The sequence below is a fragment of the Rhyacophila brunnea genome, unplaced genomic scaffold (genome assembly GCF_057557595.1).
Source record: "Rhyacophila brunnea isolate RB1 unplaced genomic scaffold, BYU_Rbru_1.0 scaffold_23, whole genome shotgun sequence".
NCBI lineage: Eukaryota > Metazoa > Arthropoda > Insecta > Trichoptera > Rhyacophilidae > Rhyacophila > Rhyacophila brunnea.
This window is the reverse complement of record NW_028232893.1, coordinates 29731588-29757775: the sequence shown is the minus strand read 5'-3', so window position 1 is coordinate 29757775 and position 26188 is coordinate 29731588. Positions and strand designations below refer to the sequence as shown.

Below are 26188 nucleotides of genomic sequence, written 5' to 3'. Positions count from 1 at the left end.
TAAAATTTAACGATGTTGAACAATTATAACAAGAGGCATTATTGAAAGGTTTACAAAGGGCTCATGTCTACTGAATAGTTATAATTATTGTTATTTTTCATACTTATTATACGAGCATATTATGAGGTGCATGAAAATCGTTATCTGCACAATGTGAATTCTCTCCGTATTTTAAAATCATATCTAATACATATAAAATATTGCATTTAGCAAAATCTGCTGATATTTTAAATTTTGCCTTGGCAACACTGGCGTAGTATACGGGATGTCGCGCGGGAAAGATCGTGTGTCTGAAGTCACGGAGCGAACAGCGGAAAGAGTGAGGTTAGTCGCGTCCAGTCTTTCACGCGTGTCACACGTCAAATCGTTTTTTAACACGTTCCGTCACAACTCACAATGGACGTTCGCAATTTCTCGCGGCAATTTATTACGGACCTCATGAACATGTACAAAACATTTCCATGTTTGTGGAGGGTCAAATCAGCGGCATATAACAATAGAAATTTACGCGATGACGCCTATGTAAAAATAATTAATTTCTTTAAAAAGAGGGGATTTCCGGAGGCAAATAGAGACTTTGTAGTAAAAAAAATTCAAAGCCTCAGGGGTTCTTTTCGGAAAGAGTTAAGAAAGGTAGAGGAAAGTCAACGTAACGGTAGCGGAAGTGATGAAGTATATGTCCCATCATTGTGGTATTACGATCTGCTGCTATTCACGAAGGATCAAGAGCTTCCAACGGCAAGCATGTCAAATGTGGATCCATTGCTAGAAATTTATATCGACGGGAGACAGGAGATCGGGGATATTGAGGATGAATCTGTTACGCAGGATTTTCCGACCACGAGCCAGGAAATAAACACAGTAGACGTGAGTTATATTTAATTTTATTACTATAGTAGTATTAATATGTAAAGTTATATTATGGTCACAAAATTAAACTTCAATCTCTTCCAGATGTTACCATGAGATCTTGCCATTCTACTCTACCATCTGAATTACAATATATTTTATAATTGTCTCGATTTTGCGTAGATTCAACTGTTGTGTATCTGTTACCACTTCGTTCTATCTAAACCGAGCAATTCCACTGAATTGGTATGCCAATCGCCAATTTCCGTTGTGCATGTAATTAAATCTGCCCTATCAACAGTATATTTGGTGGTAGATATGAATCACTAGACACACGTAAATAATTATGCAGTGCACAAATTGCTAATACCAAATAACAAAAAATATTGTCTGGTTTCATATTTATGTAGTATTCTAAACCTGGCTGCGATTATACCAAAATGCATTTTCAACTATGTTTCGAGTACGTGATAACCTGTAGTTAAAAATTCGATTGTCTCTATCCAGTTCCCTCTGTGGGGTGGGTATGGTTTTATTTTTTTTTTCTTTAATCCAAAGGCTTCATCTCCAAGAAATACAAAATTATAGTTTTTCGTTATTTTCAGGAAAATTTAACTGTATATTTTTAAGTTTTCGGTAAAAATCTATACCTATATGTAAACACATAGTTTCTTAACCGGTGGTCCGCGAAGATTTTTGGGTGGGCCGCAAAAATTGTCTGCTGTTCAAAAATAGTTAGTATCCATTTTTAAATTTCAAGTAATAAACTTCTTTCAGAACTCGTGCACCTACAAGGGTTCACAATGAATTAAAAAGTCATTTACGGAATGAATGACACTATTGTATACACTATACAGCGTATAATAGTCATAAATCGTTTCATATAAGGACGGGGGCGTGTTTTATCTAGAAACCCAACATTTGAAGTGGGGTTGTATTATATTTCGACAATTATTGTTTCAAAAATAGTGTAAATATAATTTTTTTGATTTTTTGTGGTCCGCGATTGCTCAAACACACTCCATTTGAAAATCTTCCATTTTTTCCTACATCGACATACCAATATAAACTCATAATTATTAGGACCCACTAACGCCATTAATACAATGCTGTAGAAGTTATTATAGTTGTAATATGTTGCTCCAGAATGTGGTGGTCGCACTATTCGAAGATTATGTTCTCCATCCATCGCACCTCCACAGCTAATAAATTGGCACTTATTTTGAAACTCGTCCGCCTTGTTGGTCAATTCTTCTTTTGTAATTGGAAACTGAAAATATACTACAGTCGAACTTGGTTATTACGATCACGGAAATAAAGAGATCTCGGATGTAATGAGGAAACATTCGTTGACAATTTTAGTATGACTTCCTCCATACATTTATTCACTTTTATAACGAGCTACTTCTCGGGTATCCCGAGCAAAACTGTTAATATGTCAATCATTTAAAAACAACATTATCGACCCGATGCAATAAAATCAGACCGGGCAGTAAACTAGACCGATGCCGCCGGGATCGGATTACGTTTATGACACTAGTTAAGTGTCTAAGTACCTAATTGGTGTTTTCGCCGACAACATTAAAAAAGTATCCACGCATATGGTTGAAATTGCATGTAAAAATATCCAAGCTTTGTGAAGCCAGTAGGAATTTACCGCGAAACAGCGCCGGCGGCTCAGGACTTCATTACAATAAACAACTTCTTTTATAGTTTATGAATGCCATGCTTGTTCCGGGGATTTTTACGATGGTTTTCAGATTTTGAAAAATTTCAGAAAAATGTTATATATATAACGAGCAAATTTAGACGGTCTCACCTTCCTCGTAATAACCAAGTTCGACTTTAATTTTGTAACGTGTTATAAGTATATTAATTTATTCCAGGTTGACGCCAATGAGACCACTCCTAATCCAACCACACAAACTAGAAAAAGGAAGGCGCCTAATTCCCAGGTTGAATTCTTCAATGATAATAAGGCAAACACTAAAGAAATCGGCGAATATGATGCTACTGGAATAACTGTGACTAAGAAGCTACAAAAAATGGATTATGTGCAAGCCATTTATGCGGAATCACTTATAAATATGGTTTTACGACAGGGTCTATTAAAAAAACTGAAGGAAGAAACTGACATATGCAACGGTGAATGTAATACCCGACCGGGAACGTCTTCCTTTTATTCAACCAAGTTTTCGCCCTCCCATTCAACTAGGGAATCCAATCCCGAGCCAAAATTTTGATCCCGGGATTTCGGGATTACAATTTGACGATCCCGGGATTGGCATTTTTTTCGATAGTTGATGTATTTTTTTTTTACATACAAATAGCATTAAGGGGGGACATGCTCGTCGAAGGTCAAAATTGAGTTTTTATTGTATTTTAAAACCATGATCCTGGACACTCCTTAAACGTTGTAGATAATCTATTTATATAATTTTGAAGCCTTATTATCCTTTATAGTTATTTTAAACATTTGATGACTGCATGAAGTATTTTTGTTACATAAAATAGTATTCTTTTAAACCTCTCGCTCTAATGTTTTAGAATATAGTCATATTTCGGTACAGGACTGTGCAGTGGTGTTAAAAATTTTTACATTTATTAATTTTTAAACGCATTTATAAAACCATTAGTATAATTTATTACGAGATAATTTTTGTAAAATATTCACGATAAAAAATTATTTTGATAATCTCTGTGATCCCAAATTTGGCAAGAGTTAGGCATTTTATTATTCAAAAAATCGGCAAGATTAACACATTTGAAGATGATTCTAAAGATACTTATTATAAGCTATGTCTTTGACCATTCAAGTCTGATAAAAATCTTATGAATAATGATTGCTTTATAATAATTATTGACCTAAGAATAAGGTAGTGTTTTTTTGAAATACGCCATTTCTTTTGTCATTCCCTAGTAGTTAAGCTACAACATACGGCCGTAGCCATAAAATGACAAACTATAATTAAAGTAGGGAGTAAAATTATGTTAACGCGCGTGTTTGAACATGTACCTTACCGAATTTTTTTTAATTTTTTTTTAAACTGTACATGTTCAAACACGCGCGTTAATATCATTTTACTCCCTACTTCAATTATAGTTTGTTAATTTATGGCTACGGCCGTATGTTGTAGCTTAACCACTGGGGAATGACAAAAGAAATGGCGTATTTCAAAAAAACACTACCTTATTCTTAGGTCAATAATTATTATAAAGCAATCATTATTCATAAGATGTTTATTACACTTAAATGGTCAAAGACATAGCTTATAATAAATATCTTTAGAATCATCTTGAAATGTGTTATTCTTGCCGATTTTTTGAATAATAAAATGCCTAATTCTTGTCAAATTTGGGATCACAGAGATTATCAATATAATTTTTTATCGTGAATATTTTACAAAAATTATCTCGTAATAAATTATGCTAATGGTTTTATAAATACGTTTAAAAATTAATACATGTAAAAAATCTTAACACCACTGCACAGTTATGTACCGAAATATGACTATATTCTAAAACATTAGAGCGAGAGGTTTAAAAGAATACTATTTTATGTAACAAAAATACTTCATGCAGTCATCAAATGTTTAAAATAACTATAAAGGATAATAAGGCTTCAAAATTATATAAATAGATCATCTACAACCTTTAAGGAGTGTCCAGGATCATGGTTTGAATATACAATAAAAACTCAATTTTGACCTTCGACGAGCATGTCCCCCCTTAATAAAATCGGTCAAAAATAAATCTGTATAGTGCTCAATTTACATTGGCAGATTGCGTCTGGCCTGATCGTCAGCAAAGATTGCCAAAATCTATTAGTTATGGTTTTCCGGGATCGTGAGCAAATTGGAACAAATTTTATTTCCGTCTGTCACGATCCATTCATTAGCAAGCGAAGATTGCCGAGAACGTACGAAAATATCCGAACACGCGACCGCTAAGTTTGACAGCTGAGTTTTGACGCAAAATTGCGCGGGAAAACTGTTCAGTGTAGCTACCAATCTAATAGCAACACTATGTTTATTTTAAACTGATCAAAAGCGAGGACCAACGCTATCGAATCGTTGCGTGTAATTAATTGCAAATAGTGTAAAGACGTTGGTCACGACGGTCGGCGTGGATCGTTGGATATGGTTGGATCTGCGCGTCTGCCAATGTAATAAAATTAACCTTTATTTTTTTTCAATTATATTATTATTAAATTAGAAAATTATCAATATCTGTCTAATCAGAGTATGTATTTACAGCGTGTTTCATCTGATTTTAATGTAAGACAGTCATAAGTGCTATGATTTACTTTATTTTATGTTTTTTTGAAATACTAAACTTCCACATTTTTGTTATGTCTCAGAACAATGGAATTTGCAGTTACTACTGTTTTACAATAAGTGTGCATTATGTCTTCTTTATACCTGTAATTTTGTATTTCTTGATATCAGTTGACACTGTCCATGGACGAAAAGTGGAAAAATGTACGATATATTGTGTTTTTCATCTAATTTATTTTTTAAATTTCAACAAATAAAGTCTACCGATCCATCATATGTGTAATTTAATTCAATCATTCCTTACCTTCGTACATTCTGCTTTAAATACTTCATAGATGGCTTCGCACGTTTCTGGTATCAGTATACTAAGGGATGGAGCTGATATTCCTGAACTGAACTTTAAATCTTCAAATGATCGTCCTGTGGCCAAAAATCTTAGTGTAGCTGTAAGTAGAGTTGGGTTTCGGGAATTCTCGAGAAATTTTCGATATTTTCCATCCCGATTCTCGAGAATTGAAATTATTAACATTTCGGGAAATCCCGGATCTCGAGAATCTTTTCTTAGGATTGAAAGTCTATTTTAATACGTAATGTTTTGAATTATTTTTGTTTTCCTACATCTATTTTGTTTGTCTTCTTACATAAATAATAAAAAAAAATCATATTTTTTTCGAATTTGTCTGTTTTACACTGATTTTAGGATTTTTACAGGTTTTTTTCAATTTCCAGATCCCGAATCTCGAGAATTCTTTTATGGAAATCCCGAATCTCGAGATTGAGATTTTCTCGTACGCAACTCAGCTGTAAAATGTTTTTCCGCACCAATGCTTTTTCTCATAAGAGTATCTTGTTTTGTAATTTTGATTTTCATTTAGTAATTTCACTTTATTTATTTCACTTTATTTAGTAATAAATCAAATGATGAACTGTTTGTTCATTCTTAAGTAATTTTTTAAATCATTGGGATAGTTTTGATGTAATTCACGAATAAGGGGTAGGTGACCATATGTCTATGGTCTTTAAACCCAGACTTTTCTTATTTATGTTATTTTGACTTAAGCTTATACTTGCGCCTGCACAAGCTACAGCTAGTATAATATTTCTTCTTTCTATATCCGTTATAATGTACAAATCAAGCGTGTACAGATGCCTTATTGTATAAAAATAAATCTTAGTACACGCGACAATAAAATCACACACTCCTGCTAAAACCGTTAAATTGTTGTACAGTCCAACGAATTCCAGGATCACGCGATAATGAACGCGCGATATGCCTCTAGTTTAGACTCTCAATCAAGGCGCGCGATCCTCAAAACGCTGGGCAATCATGCAGGATATAGTCGTGATGTAAATTTTAGCAGCAAACATCTGACACACGTGATATCACGCGCTCAATACCGGGTTCTGGCGCGTACGCTCCTGAGCACGCGGTAAAGAATGTTCATGTAATGGCCGCTAATGTCATGACCTGTTAACGAATATTTCCCAAACACACCAATCGTGGAAACACTTCACTTGCGCTCTTCTACGAATCTATTATTTGGAGATTACTAGTCAAATGTACCAGTCATGGGATTCTGTATTTTAGATATATCATCGACGGCCGTTGCTTTATTTTGAGTCTCTGAGCTAAATATCTGATTAGTTCATGTTGTGCTCTGTCCAAATAATTCTAAACTGTCAGCTCATTTTTTTGCTTCCGTGGTCAACGAGCACATTGTACAACAATATCCAGAACGTGTTTTGAAAGAGTTACTACTATAATGATATATCCACATAATGCCGCTATAGATCGACAATATTATTCTCAGAATAATGCTATCCACCCACGCGGGATTCGAACCTCAACGAAGTGATTCACTATTGCGAAGCCATACTTTCAGCGAAGACGCATTCCAAACCTGTAAATTCATTATTCAAAAATTATAATATATTATAAGCGCGCGCGGTGTGGATTAATTTTGGATTATGTAATAAAACAGCACTTATAATATGAACGAGTTCAAATCCGGGTACGTTGACGTAAGATTTCACAGTTATCCACCTAGATCAGTGATTCCTAAACAGGTACGCAGAACTCTGGAGCTTCGCGAGAATTCGCAAAAGCTACAAATCGAAACAAATTGGGTAATTGATTGAAAAAGGGTTTAAAGTTAACGTGACCTATTTTGGAACAATGAAGTAATTTTACGTTTATTACTACACACTATTAATTTTGTTTCCATAAAAACGTTTTAAATATGCACAACAACGTTATGATTTGAGATTTAAGGCATGCATTGTGCCATCTACACACGTATCTGAGGCGTCTAATTCCAAAAAGCGATAAGTCCACATTTGGTCAAAATCGAGAAAAAAATACGCACGTATTTTTTGTATAATTTTACACAATATGTATTGATCTATAAATTCCAAAACGCGACATAACCCTACGAAAAAAAATATTTTAAGTCTCGATTTATTACAAAAAGCGCCAAGTCTGTGTTTCATATTATTTAAAGCTTGGTTGATTTCGCGCGTGTTTAAGTCAACCAATAAGGGAACGTTCAATATTGAAAACGGCGTCTCCCATGCTGTAGCATCTGGTAAACTCATCACAGTGCCACGGAAATATGTGCCTTATGCGGAATAAATTAAAAAGTGAGGTACGAGTAGCGCTACGTCCAATTTTATTTTGGCTATATTTATTACATTTAAGAGTTTATCGGCTGAAACAAATTGCCATTTGGTTCTAATTTCGACATAGAATACAACGGAAAAATAATCTCACGTTAAAACAAATAATTGAAGCTTGAAACATAAAAACGTTGTTTCCCGAAAATATTGAATTGTGGACTTGTCGCTTTTTGTAATTAGACGCCTCATCTATCTATCTACTGATGCCATGTAATATAATCCGAGTTTAGATTTTGCACATGACTGCGTCCGACATGGCCCCCACATCCAGAATGTCGGGCCCCCTACCCATCGCCAAGGTTATGTGCAGTGTGATGTTCTACAGTAGAGTTCCCCAAATGGTATTCCGTGGACCCCATGGTTCTGAGAGGTATAATTAAGGATGTTCCGTGTAGTTTTGGCGATTTTTCCTATTTTTCAATAAATCTATTTGAATTATTGAGTTGTCAGCACTCGACATCATATTATTATAAAGCACTGATCACAACCCCCTTTTACAGTAGCCAAGTAGCATGCGACCATTCGATATATTGGGTAAATAATAGTCATTTGTATTGGTCAGGAAACACTGTATTTTCACAGAATTCACACCTTACCTCATATATTTATAAAATGTTAATACTTTCTAGTAAAATAACTTTTTTACTATTAGAGCAAATTTGTGGTCTACGTTTATCTCACTTAACTGGTCGACCCTCACGCCCCCCGACTAGAGCCCTGTCAGTCCCCACCCCCCTTGAAGGGGCCATGGCGTCCGGACTCCGGAATCATAGTCAAAACAAAAGCAAAAAACATACCAGATCCGAAGTGACGATACCCGAAGATCACATGATATTCCTGACTTCCGCTGGTTACAATACGCAGCGAGAGAATTGAAGAAATTACCATAAGAAAATATGGCAAAAGGATTTAGATATCCTCAATGTTCCATTCGCTTGTCGAAACGTTAATGTCATCCAAAGACATAAGAAATCATAAGTACGTAATTAAAGTACTCCACGATGCTCATTCATTTGAAGAGGTCCAGCGAACAAGTACCTAGTAATTGTCCAAATTCTTTGATTCTGCCTTTTATTCCGGCCTTATTACACGGACAAATGCGTCGGTAATTATTTCGAAAAATAATTAACTTCAAATAATAATACATAGGGCACATACTTTCATGATGGATATTAAAATGAAAAATTCTTTTAAAAAGCTTCTAATTTACGAAGGTAAGGTGGAGTACCTACCTTCATAATACACCTCGCTTTAAAATAGGCCTTTTAATGAGACCCGCGGGTATTCAAGGCCTACTGAACATTTTTTTCGATCGTTTCATAACTGTTTCGGTTTTTTAAAAGACATCGTGTCATTCCTTTTTTTATCGCCATTCTGTTGTTTTTAAAAGAAAATTCTGACGAGTACATTCCTATTGCAGTGGTTTACAATCGCAAGACACTCGCTGCCCATTTCTGTGTCTACTAACGACAATTTAAGAATTTCATCCCAATTTATTAATCAAATTGTATATCTCCTATAACCTGGTGAGTTATGGCTATCGGTTAGCTTTTATTAGGCAGCAGACGGCCACGATTTATGATTTCACTTTGAGGTTAGGTGCATTTAAAATAACCAAAGTTACAACGTGGTAAGTAATTTATTTGTACAAGGATTACATTATGCGATTCTACATAGTTTGATGTAATACTTAAATACCTACACAGAACGGAGATACTGAGTAGTTAGGTTCAATCTCCCCGATGGTAACATGTACCCCGTTCTCAACAACAAAATGCTGTTACAATAAATTGTAGAATAGCACATTTGAATTCACTCGATGACATTTATAAAAAAGGCATTCGTTTCTACCGTCATTTTGTTTAATACGAGCCGGGGCTAGCGTCATCTGTGCGAATTAAAGCGAAGTTTTTATTACCAACGCTATCCTGCGAAAAATATTAATTTAAGAAAATCAAATGAGAATAGGTACCAAAGTCTAAACTCTAAATGGTACATCGCAGTAGGACATACCCATAATGGCGGATGCGAAAACAAAGGACCAAAAAAACCCAAAACGGTACCTATATGCATATATTATATATGTTAATAATTAATAACCAAAGCAAACGTCATCATAACACACCGCGCCACTATGTTCTTTATTTACCAACTATAAGTTAATAAATTAACCCCTGCGGCGCCATTACGCCGACGGTTGAGTCGAAAGGGAACAAAATGCATGATCGTGCATTGATTTTGATATACTTAACACAAATAGTGGCAGAAGTTTGCAGGGCAGTGAATTTTTCCATTCGCAGCATAGGCAGTAAATTCGGTGAAAGCTCTTCGGTACAAAAATATTGGAGACGACTGCTCTAGCGTTATCTAATTATTATTCTTCAACGTATTATGCTAATATATTTTGAATTCTAGTATACATTAATGATAATTGCTGGAAAATTCCCCCCATTAAGAACACAGATGTAGGGCTGTAATTTTGATACCTATGGGTAATGTACTCGTAAGTAAGTACGCAAGTAGAATAACATCCGTAATTCATTATGAGCAGAGATCATCACAGTATCACTGGTTCCCAACCCAGGGATCGCATCGCAACCCGCAGGGGCTGAAACAATACTTACTACGAGCTTAAGTACACGGCCTTGTTCTAGTCTGCTTTATGATATTTAATGACAGACGCGCGCGCCATCTTTTTTTGAACTTTTTTCTTTAAGACATCGAGAATCGATAGTGTATTTTGAGATATTGAATAATGAAATGTTCAAAATCAATTATCTCGAAATACAAATCGACGACGCTCACTTTTTTTATATTTCAAACTGAAAAACGACGAATATCGGAGAAGGTTACAGATTCATTAACAAAAAAAAAATGTTTTGAAATAGGGTTGTGTGGGAGCTCCGTGTTTGTAGTAACAGAAGAAGATGAAATTCCACTAAATATTAACAATGTCAAATTTATAAGATGCGTAACACGTCCCACGATGGCCGCGCGGGTTAAGCGTCTGCCTATAGCGTCGAGGGTCCCAGGTTTAAATCCTGGGTCTGGCAAGTACGTCATATTGTTTTTCAATTTGGGTATGGACCTAATAGGTTGAGCAGTGGCTGCCATAAATTTCTCGTAAAAACAAAAATCTGTTAATAGGTACAAACCTGTACTCTGTGGAGGCCCATATTATGATCCTATTAGGATCGGACATGGTCGAAAGAAAAAAAAGAACTTCCGTCACTATCGGTTCAAAAATATCTAACAAACGTAATATATTTTTTATTAGTTTGTAGAAAGTATAAATTACTTTCTCAAAATTCAATATTAAAATATATGAATAACAACGTGGTTACAACCTTATTTGCGCAAAAATTCCGTTTTTACATTTAATGTAAAAAGTGTGTATATTCACTATACGGCGAAGATATGTGAGTGACACTCGGAAACTCGCGGCATGGAAACTACAAAAATGTAATAATATAAGCATATTATGTACATGGCTTGAATTCCTCGTTATTGATCTCGTCGACTTTAGACAAATACAAAAAAATCAGCTAAAAGTGGGAACAAATACATCCACAAACGATAATAATCAGTCGCCAAAGAAAAAGATAATATACGATCTGTAAGAGATTAGAGAAAGGTTAATAATAATTAATGTATGGCAGTAAACAAACAGAGGTAGTGAAGTGAAGGAAAGAATGTGATGATTGTGTATCTATAACAGTCTAAGGATGATTGATAATCTACAATGAAAAATCGGGCAGAGTAAAAGTGTGATAGGCCATATTCCATTGGCAGACGCACAGACCCAACCCGATCCAACGATCGACGCCAACCGTTGTCGCTAGCTATTTGCAATTACACGCAACGATTCAATCTCGTAGGTCCTTGATTTGATTGGTTAAAATAATACTAGTGTTGCTATTATTAAAAATATAGGTTGAGTGAAAACTAGATATTTCTTAGATTGGTGGCTACACTGAACGCATTCCCGCGCAATTTTACGTCAACAAAACTGAGCTGTCAGCTGTCAAACCTAGCGAGCATCAGATCTGTTAAAATTTATGCGGCCGTTTGACATTTATAGAAAGTTTGTATACTTATTGTTATTTTACATCATGAATAACTGGACGAGCTTGAATCTCCAAACCAATTGAGTAATTCGAATATCGAAATCGAATAATCCAAAGACTAATTTATTGTAGCAAGTATGGCTATATTTCAACTGGCTCAGGCGGTCAGGACTAGCCGTAAACGAAAACACTGGGTCAAAAGTTGGCTAACTGAAGAACAGCGTGATCGCCATTGAATATGGCGGATTTTTTTACGTTCCACACTATATCTTTGGCGTGTATTTATTCGACGAGGACTGTGTCCTCGGTGATACTCCATATATATTTTTTTAAGTTTTCGCCATCTTGTAGTTGTTCTGTTGAAATCGACCAGATGAAATGAACGACCGTTTGCATGACTCAGGCGCATATTCGGCTATTTTCGTACGCTTTCGGCAATCTTCGCTTGATAATGAAAGGATCGCACGACGGATAATAGAAAATTTTCCACTTTCGACCCGATCGCTCACGATCCTTAAAAACCATAGAGAATAGAGTTTGACAGTCGTGGCAGACGATCGGGCCAGACGCAATCTGCCAATGGAATATGGGCTTAAGTTGATAATCCACTTTAAAATTATATTTTATGATTATTTTGAATGTGTTTTCGTCAACCTGTTGGAAACGTGGCTGGGTCGCAGGCCACTGGACTATTTTTATAATGGGGGTCACGCGACTCAAAAAACGTTGGGAGATTTATACACTAGATTCTAAAATCTAGGTATGTACCTACTTACTTTGGAAAAAGAAACTATTCATGGGAAATGATTATTATTCATGTAGCTACTTGTCTATCCCGGATCGCATCTCACGGCGGACAATGGATGCGATAACACGGTATTGTTTGTGCCGTCGTGGTTTTAATTTGAAATAATTACAATAATTGGATTGCGCTAAGCATTACCAGGCCACAGTGCGAGAGTTGAAATCTTTGCTGCAAGGGTTACGGGTTCGAATCGCGCGACTGGGACTCTCGCGCTAATCAATCAGTATTTATGTCATCAGATAATAGCAAACAATCAATCCTCTAAAAGTGTGTTAAGATACCTTTAGAGTTTAGACCAGGGGTAGTCAACCTTTTTATACCTACCCCCCCCATTTTTGTATATCTGTTAGTAGTAAAATTTTCTAACCGCCCACCGGTTACACAGTAATAGTAATTTGATATTTATAAAATAACTTACTGTAGTTAAATATATTTTTTTATTTACACTTTGCATACATAGAAGCATGAAGTGCGATGAAATTAGATTCAATTACTTAAATTATTAATAAGATCTAGAGGATGATGCTCCGAATGGCTCAATTTTTGTGAGGAACAAACGAAGGTCTCCTATTTCGGAAATATTCAGGCGGTTATTTTGCCATAGGTTTTCATATCCACCACTATCGAATGTTATTATGTTTACTTTCATCATATCTAATTTCTAACAGTTCTTCTTGGCAAGTTGTATCAGCCTCTTCAATGTTTGCGGTAAAAGGATTTTCATCCAGTCATACATACACCTTAGTAACTCATAACTCTGGAAATATTGTAATTGGCAATTCCATATTTGAAAAAGTGGCATAATTTAGGTACTGGGATCTCTGAAAAAAATGATCTTGACACAGAGCTTGCCTGCCGACTGAAGAGTGGAAATAGAGCGTTATTTGCATTGAAGAGCATATTTGGGTCCAAACTGCTGTCCAGAAAAACGAAATTTAGGGTATACAACGTGATCGTAAAACCTATAGTTCTCTACGGATGCGAAACCTGGAGCATTACGGAGAAACAAGAAAAGGCTATCCAAGTATTTGAAAACAAAATTCTCCGAAGAATACTTGGAACAATTAAAGAGGACCAAGGGTGGCGCATTCGTAAGAATGCCGAACTTTACGAGTCTTTCAAGCCGAAGATCAGAAATATTCTGAGGGCAAGAAGGCTGAGATGGGCCAGTCACGTTGTAAAGTGCGAAGAAAGCAGAGCTCTCTACAGGGTCTACAAGGGAGTCCCAGTGGGTATCCGGCCTCTAGGCCGACCTCGGAAGAGATGGTCGGACGCCGTCAGCAGTGATGCAGCGAAGCTGGGTGTGACCGACTGGAAAAGAGAAGCTCTGGACAGAGACGCCTGGAGGATGGTTGTGCAGTCAGCCATGGACCTAAATGGACCTTAGCGCCAGTTTAATCATCATACACCTTAAATTTCAAATCAACCCCTACTACCCACCATGAAAGCTGGAACGCCCACTAGTGGGCGGTAGAGACAATGTTGACTACCCTTGTTTAGACCATGAAGATTCATGAGCTCTTTAGGACAATCGTAATTCCAGATGAATCATGCCAACATGAGGTGATACCAAAACAAACTGCAGTCAAATCATCAGAATTGCTAAGGCCAAATTACTTAGATACTGGTGGACGGGACCCCTCTTCTTGCTGTGTCACTCTTTTAGGTCCCTATTAACTAACTAACAGATAAGTAGGTACCTTCGGTCGAGAGTATTAATATTATTAACAGATTTTTGTTTTACACAAGACATCAATGTTAGTTTTATACTGGTTTAATACTATTTCTTTGTTTTTAGATGTCATGTTGTGAACGTCTTAGAATTGTATAGATACATAAATTTAATGTGTAATTTGACCTTTTTTATTTAAATTTGAATGATACATAATCTGGGTCCAAACACACGTTGACAAACATGTGAATATTGCCGGGACGGGAAGCGAGCCCGAGACCCTCGACATTAAAAGTAGACGCGGTAAACGCTCGGCCATCGTGGGACAGCCCACAAATTTAAATTCACTCAAAAAAATTAATTCCATAGATTATTAAATGAGGAATCATTGCCAAGGTAAATTCTGAAGTGCGTGCGTTGAAATTCTGCGTATGTGTAGTGGAGTTTGCGGATATTAAAACGATATTAATTAATAATTTCAATCCACTAAATTACATAATAAATAATCTCATAATATTTTTTCAAGTACGAACTAAGATGTTAGAATACTATAACAGTTAACGGTTCTGGTCTGCGTTCAATAGAAGAGTTACGATTTGGACAAATTTAGATGTCTGCTTCTGATAATAATTAGCGATAAAGATCTAAATAATCTTGATTACTTCCTTCTGGCGAGAGCCAATAGTGTAATATGAACAAAAAAAAATCGAATGCTACCCGCCGGCGACAATCGAAGGTTAACTGATAAGGTATGATTTACTTGAGCAGATATTGTGCCGTGTCCACACTGGGTTAAAATCTAACGAGGTTGCCAGTGTGGACCCGGCATTATGTACCTAGGTACATAACAAATGAGTGATATGGTTTTATTAATTACCTACTGCATATTGAACTATATCTATGGTAGTGGATGATGAGGTGGAGATAACAGGTCGTTGTTGCTCGGTTGTTGAGGAGAGTTATTGATCGTTGAAAGAATACACTGAATACAAGGATGATAACGTGATGTTATGCCGTGTCCACACTGGCAACAAGTTGCTGGCAACCTCATTAAATTTTATGATAAGTATCATAATTATCGTAAAATCTAACGAGGTTGCCAGTGTCGACCCGGCATTATATTCACGGATAATGATGTACTGGTGAGATCGATATGATGAAGAGATTGATTATATTAATGAACTGAGAGTTTTGAATCGACTGGAATGACGTTGAGCATGTCGAGTGAAAGACTCGTGAAAATAGTAGGTAGTGCATTTCGTGACGGACTCGATGAGTTGAGTGAGAATTCATGCATTGTCCTTCCAATATATACAAATGCAGTAGGCACATAATATATTATATTACAAGAGATATTGTCGTAATTAAGAGATCAAAACAAACCCTACTGATCTAGTTATTATTTAGGAAATGCTGACAATATTATCGCTCTATTTTTATAACAAAACATACATATTAAAGTGTGTCACTCATTTAATGCTGGGTGGTATGATTGCTACAACTATACAACAAAAATCGCTTATCACACGTATATTACCGAAACGTCAAAAGATGGTGGCTACAAACATAAACAATTATTATCGCATCGTTTGAAATACTGTCCGCTTCCTCAGTGATACATTTTCAGCATTGATTGTAGCAGTGAAATATTGTGTCCACACCGTAATTAAGCCCGAAGCCCTCGGAGCCGAAGCCTTACGCATTAGACCACGTGGGCCGCCTACCCAAGATTAATTAAAATTACCCAGTCTTTGTTTCTTCAAAATGATTTAGATAAGTCAGAGCAAAAAGCAAACTTGTACAAAATGTTGGCTCATTCATCTCCAGATGATAAAAGACACGGGAGACGCGACGAGTTCAGCTTGTTGTAGGTGGGGGAGGGGGGTGACATTACCAAGGTGGAGATAAGTAAGTTCCATGTCTCTTAAGTAAGCAGCCTTATCTGAAAATGCTGGACTTAGTCCCCCGGGGTTTTCTTTTAATAAGGGCCGAGGGGGACGAAACTTTGCCAAGGATGAAGGACGGGGGTTTTCTTTCCCCCCTAGTTTCGATCGCCGGGAGAACACATCGAATGTTGTTGTGCCAATCATGAGAACACAGTTAATAATGATGTCGCGTTTGTCTTTTTTACATAGGCGATACCTAAGATTCATATATTTATTGATTATAAACGATGCATGCATGCACCTTAAAATGTCATTATTTATAAAATTGTACATAAAAGCATACCTACATGAACAAATAATATTATAAAAAAAACTTGAAATTATAAAAGACCTGAGTACAGAACAACAAATGTTTATGTACGTGCTTGAGCACCTGAATGGATGTATTCAACATGTTAATGGATGATTCGATGGCCGCACGGCTGAAGCGTCGGCCTATAGCGTCGTGGGTCCCAGAGGTTCGAGTCCTGGGTCTGACAAATACACATTGTTTTTCAAATGATTGTGTATGAGTCAGAGTATAGACCTAATCGGTTGAGCAAATTGCTGACATCCATTTCTCGTAAAAACAAAATCTGTTAAAACAAACCTCCACTCTGTGGAGACCCATATTATGATCTTATTAGGATCGGATATGGTCGAAAAAGATGAACGAAGTACCTATTCGAAAGAGAATTAATTCTTAGTATTGAAGAATGTACTGAAACATTTGATATACAAAAAGTATTGTCATTCTAAAATCTAGAAGCTAAAATAATATTATAGGTATTATGGTGAGGTATATCAATACATATATAAATTATGAGGCATTGTGTCGAATAATAATTGACAATTACTGTCACACTTATAAATGATGGCACTTGGCATAATATCGACAAAATAATAAAAATAATTTATGATCTCTTTATGCAATGTTGATTAGTAATATTGCCCTATAAAGGTGCAAAGTCAGATTACTTATGTCCAGGTTGCAGTAACAATAACAATATTCTTATCTCGATTTAGATAACAGTGCAATGAATGGCATGTTATATAACAATAATAATTAATATGGTAATAAAATTCATTGTGGTGTATTCAAGTTCTATTCATTAAGAAATTATGGGGTAGGTACAAGTTGGATCTAAAGTGAAACATCATTTTTTTGGGTCTTGGTAATGGTTCTCGTTCCAAGGTTCGTCATCATAATCACCCGTCGATCCACTGCTGGTCACGGCTTGCGAGACGTTTCGCTGCCCGTGGAGACCACAGATCAATTATCATTATCTTTCGGCAACGTCTGATAGTACGTTGCCAGGCGATAGCTTCCCTGAGCTTAGGAATGCCATATCGAAAGAAAAAAATCGATATCATGTATCGCTAAGTCACCCAACAAATCATATTATCATAAATAAATGCATGTGCATCGAATGTTTGTTTACATTTTCTCTTGCAGTTGGAAATTTGAAGCTAGTGGCCGACTACTGGATAATGAAAAAATACACAACAAACAAATTAAATGCGATGTGTACCAAGTATTGAGTTTCAAAACAAGACGGGCGACACTATTATAGTGTGCTGACCAAGAAAACATATGCAGATGCTTACTCGTTTCAAATTATTAACGCTGTCATCAGCCTGAATCTAGTCACTGCTGGATGAAGGGCTCCCATTGCTCCCTCCAATCTTCTCGGACCCCAGTTCTTCGTCGCCAAGTACATCCATCGAACTTTACGAGTTCATCCATCCATCGGGTTTTAGGGGGTCCCTGTGGACGTTTGGTGTCTCTTGCCCCTTGGGTACCAATGTATGACGGCATTTGTCCAGAGGTTATCCACTCACCGAGCGACATATTCAGCCATTGCCAATGCTGATGACCTCAATCACATCGAGTACTCTTGTCTGTTTCCGTATCCATTGGTTTCTTTTGTGATCTTTCCGCGTTAACCCCAACATGCACCTTTCCATGCCACGTTGCGTTACTCATATTTTCTGGATTTTTCTTACATTCAGAATCCGAGAAATGTTTCACACGCCCATATTGCTTAAACTCACAACATTTCTTCACTATTATATTAACATCGACAGTGCAGGAGGCCGTGACATCGATAGTAGAGCTATTATTGCTCATATTTCGAATGCAATATGGTAGTACAGTAGAAAATCATTTTTGTTGCATATTTAAATAAATGACAATAATTTGAACGAAATATGCAACCGAAAACCTTCATTTATTACGAACATGTTACCGCACATACCACGGCCTGCATATAGTCGGCTTTGCACACAGGTATGTAGGTTAGGTACCCACCTCGGCTTCGAACTGCGTGAACATACTTTGTTCACCATATCAGCTGCCAGTGACGTAAATTCCATATCGTATTTTTTTCATGTGTTTGCTAATTAATATATAAATTAATATACCAGTAAAATTACACAAATTTATATGAGACCATTATAATATATGATTTTGATCAACTGTCTAATTGTCACGAAACGTTCATTGGACAGTATCACACACTTTTAAGCTCATCCAAGTGGCTTACACTTAAAGGTAAAATATTATATTGTAGTAAAATTGGCCAACAGTGGTGGTTAATGTAACAACACAAACAAAAATAAACAACGCTAAATTATCTGAGACGACAGTGGGGCTTAGTAATTTATTAGGCAGAAACAATAAATTTCTAATTGTTATTATGAACAATAACAACAATTAATTAAAATGTACAACAGAATAGGAAACTTCAGCTCGTTAGTGGAGAATATCAGTAGGCTGAGTTATGTACACCAGTCATGGGCAACCGGTGACCTTCTGCCATTTTATGTGGCTGCATGGCGTGTATGTTTGGTGTTCCGTCAGACTTGGTCGCCACAAAGACATAGCTTTTAAAAAATGTGCGGCGTCATACTACGGACGTGAAGATCTATTCACGTAGTCTTGTATGTCAGTATTGTTTGAGTTTAATTTTTTGAATAATAAACATTTACTTATTTTAATTAATTCAGACTCAGACATTCCAAGACGAAAAAATGATCGATTAAGACCGAGTGTGGTGCGGGACGAATTAGTTTTGAGGGGTGTATGTTTGTGTTGTCTTAATCTCCTTTCTACAGCAGGAGTACCCAAACCATTTCGGTTCACAGTGCCCTTGGTGTTATAGGTGAATTTTACTAAGACTGGTGAGTAGTGATACAGTTCGATGATGGTTGTCATTTGATTGTGGATCCTTTTTTGTGTAATAGAATGATCTGCAATCTGATTGCAAATTGCAACTGGTATTTGCAACAACAATTATTACTGATTTATCCACGCTGAAGCGCAAAACTGCTGACCTTTTGTCTATGTTTACAACTGCAGATCGTAGACTGACTATTCTTTAGTATGATCCAGTTTCATATCCCCATGAAACATTACATGTAGATTCACTTATATACCTACAGACTTCATTCTTTTCTAATAGTTAGTGTATTGATATAACCAATACCAATGCATATATATCTAGGCACTCAACATTACAAATTAACCTTCTGTGTTGAGACTTATATCATGTTATTCTTATGAATAACTGAAACAATATATCGTAGTAGATTTTTGGGTTTCCACCGTGTGTCCTTCCATCTTTCCTCGACGTTTCGGGCTCGTTGCAGAGGCCATTATCAAGAGATGATATGTTTTATGATCGTCATCCAATGGTACCCAAGGGGTACGAAACGGCCACAGGGTCGCCCTAAAAGCCGCTGGATTGACGAACTGGTAAAGTTCGGCGGAAATACGTGGCAGCGAATGACACAGGACCGAGAGAGTTGGAGAACGCTTGGGGAGGCCTTCATCCAGCAGTGGATTGACCCCGGCTGATGATGATGATGAAATGTAGTTAGGTATATGAATGTAAGCGTTGCTCTAAGAATGTCAAAAGGAATCCGATTAGCTAAGAGCAACTGTTGCTCAGAGTAATGTGTCAATCGTTATGACCAGAGATATCGGCTCGAATATTGGATTTTGCTGATAGTGCCGGAATCTTTACCACGGTGGAAAACAACCGTGAAAGCCTCAAACATTATAAAACAATATAAATGTAGGTACCTACATTACTTTTCTTATGTGCATGTAGCATTTTATAAACAAATAAAAAGGCCAGCAGGAAAACCACGGATCAAAAAGGTCGGCCATGACTGAATTGTAGACACAACTTTCGTTTTTTGCTCCTTTCCACGTGCCAGCACTGCCTCCTGCCAACTTTTGGCGTAGAAATTAAATTATTACCATTAAAAAACAATTAACCACAACACCATAATAAATATACCACACTGGCTTTCGCTAATTCGATTAAAATTTTGAAAATTGAAATAACATCTATTGTATCACGTAGGTGCGTATTTGTGTATAACTGTGCTTAATTTTGTATTTAACCGTATCTCGCAGCTTTGCTAATACCTACTTAACTATAATGTAAAAAATATAATTCAATCTAAGGACACGATGCATAGATGTTGATTGTGTGTAAAACTAGCGAATTAATAATGCTGTGCATCCATAGCGAAGAGTGGAAATAGGCTGTTAAGATCCGCCATAAATATTTCACATTAAACTTTGTTAGTCATACGTATTTGCTTTTATTGAACGAAGACTTCAATTTACAGATGGTGTTGGTTAGTTTTTAAAAATCAATTAAACCCTGCTTTGACCAAACCATAATAGTTTTGTGTATATTTTGGGTGATTCGACAAAATTGTGCGCACTTTTTCATTCATACTTATTTGTTTTCGTTGGTTTAAGATAAGAATACAATATATTTGTTGATTTTTTTTTTTAATTTATTAAGCCCTGCCCTGCCCAACCATAAATAGATGAAAAATATTATTCTATCGATAAAATATTCAAAGTTTTGCATGATTTAATTACATAATTTTAGGTATTTTATTGATAGACGAGTATTTTTTGACAACTATTATCTATTTTGGCTTGGTTTCGCAGGGTTTAAAACACCATCTGTAAATTATAGCAAGTAAATATTATTTCAATGAAAACAAATACGAATGACTGACAAAGTTTAGTGTGCACTATTTATGGCGAATCTTAACAGCCTACCTCCACCCTTCTCCACTGATGTGCATAGATGAATTTGAATTACACATAGGCAAATCAGTGACCAAAATGGTAACGTTTTTTTCCAATAATATAAATAAAACATGAATTTTCCACTGGTAAAGGACGGATCGAAGAAAGTCTCCATAGTCCGCATTGAGCAAGCCAGGAAGGCTCAAAATACGTCAGAAGATAAGCCGTCCTACTGTTGTATGTACCTAGGAACACTTATATCGATATTGACGCAGCTGTCATGTTCCGACGTTTCCGATATCCTCCGTTATAAATATTCACGAGACGGAGGGACAAAGGATACTTGTTTGCAGGGGCGGCTCTACCATGAGGGTTCGTAGGGAGCATCCCCACATCATTATCATGTCAAAAATGTACGTCCGATATTTTTATCATTGTTATAATATACCTCCTTAATTACACGGTTAAATGAACTATTTAATTTATTTTATCCATCTAAACCCGTCGCAATTTTAGAGATATTTATTATGATTATTATTATTATTATTATGCAAATATATAAAGCAATGATTGTAAACTGTGTAATAATAACATAATGATGATTACGCGGTATTAAAATTATTAATTAAATTATATACGCTCTATTTCACGGTGACACATATTATGTACAAATTAAGACAGCTATGGCGTCTATTTTTCATCACCGCGGTACAAATCTCGTTCTACAAAGGATGTGAATGCATTAGCGTTAGTATACGCATACTGGGGAACGAATCAAATGACCCCCCTAGGTGAATAAAAACGCTCACTGTATGTCGTTGTTCAAAACTGACAATTGTAAGTCTATTTATTATTAATAATATTTTTGAGCACGCCTTTTGGATATGATTAAGTAACTACTCAGATAATGATACTATTATTATACCTAAGTAGCTTCGTACATAATATTGTATACTACGAGGAAGTAGGTAGGTATGTATATTTAATAATTAATAGCTAAACCCCACCACCTAGAAAGTCGTCTAGCCGCCACTGCTCGTTTGGGAGGGACGGGTCGATCAAAAAGGGTTACTTCTGTACCCCAATAGTCGATACTACGTATTATAATAATATGCCGTAGAAGGTATTTGAGAATAATATTATTTCCTATATCGGAACTTCCGAAGGAAACGTAACTCACGATAAATTTGCTTCGAACGAAGAGCTGAAAATTGCACAATTTCAATTTACCGTACTAACTAAGAGGGTCCTTTCTTGTAGTCCCACTCGTAATTTGTAAATTGGCATCATGTTCGCTTCAAGTTGTGCACGGAGTAGAATGTTGGTAATATTTTTTTTTGATAGGAATATTTTGTTAGCCTTACACTGGATCAGATAGATATACATTGAAAACAACATGCATTTTATAACCAGCAGCGGGTTCGTATTCATAAAAAGAGTTACTTTATCAACTGGGGGAAAAGTCCGTAATAATAAAAGTAAAGACTGGTAGTCTTTTCATGATGTTCGCGTGGATAATCGTTATGTAGGTCCTTGCAGAGTGTAGATTTATCCTTAACTACCGAAACGTGTAAATGACATTAAGTAGTATATTATTTAAAATAGGGACTTATTCGACACCAGCTGTCACCTTTGTATCGATTTCGACACTAGAGGAATCAATAGTAAAGTTATAACATAACGCATAATCCCATTTACTGAACTCTACATATCATCATCAGCCGGGGTCAATCCACTGCTGAATGAGGGCCTCCCCAAGCTTCTTACAACTCTCTCGGTCTTGTGTCGTTCGCTGCCACGTATTTCCGCCGAACTTTACCAGTTCGTCAATCCGGCGGCTTTTAGGGCGACCCTGTGGCCATTTCGTGCCCCTTGGGTACCACTGGATTACGGTATTTGTCCAGCGGCCGTCCTTTCGGCGAGCAATGTCCCCCGCCTATCTCCATTCCAGCTGTTTGGCAACTTCTATTACTAACTACTTACTAACTCTATATATTAATATATAACTATATAAAAGAGAGAGACAGAAACTTAGAGTAGCATAACGTGGTATGGAGAGGTGCATGCTGGGCATAACGCGAAAGGACAAAAAGAGGAACGAGTGGATAAGGAAGCAGACAAGGGTTTTCGATGTAATAGAGTTTATTTAAAAGCCTTAAATGGAGATGGGCTGGACACATAGCTCGAATAAGAGACAATCGTTGGACAAATCTAGTCATCCAGTGGTATCCATGAAGTACAAAACGTCCGCAAGGTAGATGGATCGATGAAATGATAAAGTTCTGCGGAAGTACGTAGCAACGCAATGCACAGGACCGAGAGAAGTGGAAGCAGCTTGAAGAGGCATCCATCCAGCAGTGGATAGATTCAGGCTGATGATGATGATGACATATAACTAAACAGTGAGTCTTTACGCCCTTTATGTACCTACTTACTTCACCCTGTCGCACCCCAGTGTTGGGGAGCAAAGGGCTAGCACAAACGCGTCACTTTCCTCTGTCCATCGCCATGTCTCGAAAATACCGCCCGCGTGAGACTTGGAACGCTTAGATCGCGTATGTAGCACCGTTGCATGGTAAGGAAGGATCAACTACGGTGACAGATCCCTTGATTTTGTTCGTGCAACAAGGGTACGGTGTCGCACTCTCTGGCAGTATCTGGAACACATACCCCAGCCACGGTGAAATGTCTCTTCGTGATTACTTCAATCATCGAAGGCTGCCGTGTCCTCTTACAAACTAGAGCAGTGTTTCCCAACGTGGGGCGTACGCCCCACCGGGGGGCAATTTGAATGTTTTGGGGGGGCGATGTGCAAATCATTAAATATTTGGTACATTTTTTTTGTTAAAAAATGCATTTTCGAAAATATTTTTTTATATTGAAACCATGACTTATATGTTACTGATATATGTTACTGAAAAAAATCGTTTTGTTCACAAACTGTGGAGATTTAAGATTAAAATTGATCATATTAGTCCTCACATAAAAACTCTTTGCAGCTCACCATCAAGCATAATGATCGCACTAATTTTTTTCCGAGTTGTACATCTAATATAATATTTATTATACATAGGTAGGTATAGGTAAATCATTCTACAGTGGCACCATAGGCGATTCGCGCGTGTATTGAATTGCTTGCGACAATGCCTGTTTCAATGCTAGCAAACAATACCACTACAACTGCAAGCCGCATTTGCCGTACCCATGGTGCCACTGTAAAACGATTTACCTTATACTTACTTACGAAAGTAAAATTGAAAATAGTATTTATTGCCTATGTGCATTTTTTTTATTTTAAGCAATTCATTTTTTTTCAGAATTTATTAGTTAACTATGAAATTTTGATAGGGGGAGCATGGAGATTTTTGAAGCGTTGAAGTGGGGCATGGCACAAATAAGGTTGGGAAACACTGAACTAGAGTGTTTGTAACGTGGTCATACCGATGTACCCATAAGATTCGTTGGACCCAAGAGACATCGATTTTCAAAGTTCAAAAATCGAGAGACTTTTGCAGCTTGGGAGATGCCATATCTCACAGCCACGCAGTAGCATGCGAGCATTGAACTAACATTTACACAGGCCTTAATGGTTATTATTTAGGGCATTTACGCATGCATTTTATATCACAGCTAAATCGCCTGACATGAATATATTATTGTGTGTATAAAAATGCTTACGGTCTGTGCATCGTGTGTTTTACTTACCTGGCATTATTTAACGAGGCACATTCGTAATGTAACTAGATCTTAGGTTATACATTCCCATATACCTTCACTCCACTTACGCGGATATAGTCAGATCGGATGGTTGTATGCCTGAGCGCAAAGTGTGCGCCTTAATGTGGCGCGGGTTAAGCGGGCTTCGTAGAAAAGCACCACTCATTGAGGACCGTACACATACGCATCTCCGTATGTGACGCAACAGTCACGTTCGTGTGTACGTAACTACTGCGTTAGGCATAAAGCCCACCAAAAAAGCGTTCGGTGCGCTCACTACTGAGTAGGCCCCCTCCCACCCGCGCATTACCCTTCACCTATGTAATAAGGGGCTCAAGGAGCACAAAATAATTATTATTATCAGCGTCTCTCATAACAAAGCAATAAAAATATTATTAAATTTCTCGGGGCTTGTAATTAATATCGGGCACGCAATAACTAAACAAAGAGTTCACTGTTCTTAAATAATGGCTTCTCGCCCGTCGATCGACGACGCTTCGAGGAGCGTGATTTTGCTTTCCGTGTTCAATGAATGGACTACGTTGTATTTTCGTTAATTCGTATCGCTGAGAAGCGAAAAACGGTGACTCATGGGGCAGGCGGGCACAATGCGTCGTCAAATCCAGTGTGCGCTGGCATATTTGATAACGTTGTATTTTAGATGATTCACATAGAAAATGCGCGAGCGCCCCGCAAGCCTGTTTTAGTGGAATTTATGCCTTAGGGCTAAGACACACGGCGCTACGAACTGCCGCGTTCGCATCGCCTCATTTGGGCATTGCATTGTCTATTCGTGAACTTGGCTTGGATAATTTATTAGTCCACGGTGAACGAGTGGCATACGCGTCTGCTTCTAGTGTCGTGAGTCTGGCAAATATATCTACATATTGTTTTTCAATTTGTGTTTGGAGTCAGAGTATGGACCTAATAAATTGAGCGAGTGGCCAAAATCAATTTCTCGTAAAAACAAAAATCTGTCAATACAAACTTCTACTTCTAATTATACCAGCAGGCTCGCACACCTAATCAGATTCAACGATGCTCGTGAGCAATCGTCGGCTTTAAATATCAATTTCACGGAACGATTCAGCTGCCAACTCAATCATGTTTATGCATGATTTGATTGGTTCATAATAAA

The 26188-nt window shown here is 37.0% G+C and overlaps 3 protein-coding genes across 4 annotated transcripts in view; 1 reads left to right on the top strand and 2 right to left on the bottom strand.

The window, feature by feature from the left end:
- The window catches only part of Smr (nuclear receptor corepressor smrter), a 436555-nt gene that overhangs the window by 258454 nt on the left and 151913 nt on the right, over positions 1-26188 (bottom strand). The gene's annotated exons all lie outside the window — the stretch shown is intronic.
- LOC147069834 (uncharacterized) overlaps positions 1-26188 on the bottom strand; it is a 132633-nt gene that overhangs the window by 47272 nt on the left and 59173 nt on the right. The gene's annotated exons all lie outside the window — the stretch shown is intronic.
- On the top strand, positions 344-3179 carry LOC147069835 (uncharacterized). Its single transcript, XM_085950598.1, has 2 exons — positions 344-867; positions 2736-3179. Exons 1-2 carry the CDS (start codon positions 397-399, stop codon positions 3090-3092), a joined length of 828 nt encoding a protein of 275 aa, XP_085806724.1. The 5' UTR covers positions 344-396; the 3' UTR covers positions 3093-3179.

Coding starts and splice junctions, on each gene's coding strand:
- LOC147069835 (XM_085950598.1), top strand. CDS start 397: ATGGACGTTCGCAATTTCTCGCGGCAATTTATTACGGACCTCATGAAC. Junction 868..2,735: donor AGGAAATAAACACAGTAGAC/GTGAGTTATATT, acceptor AATTTATTCCAG/GTTGACGCCAATGAGACCAC.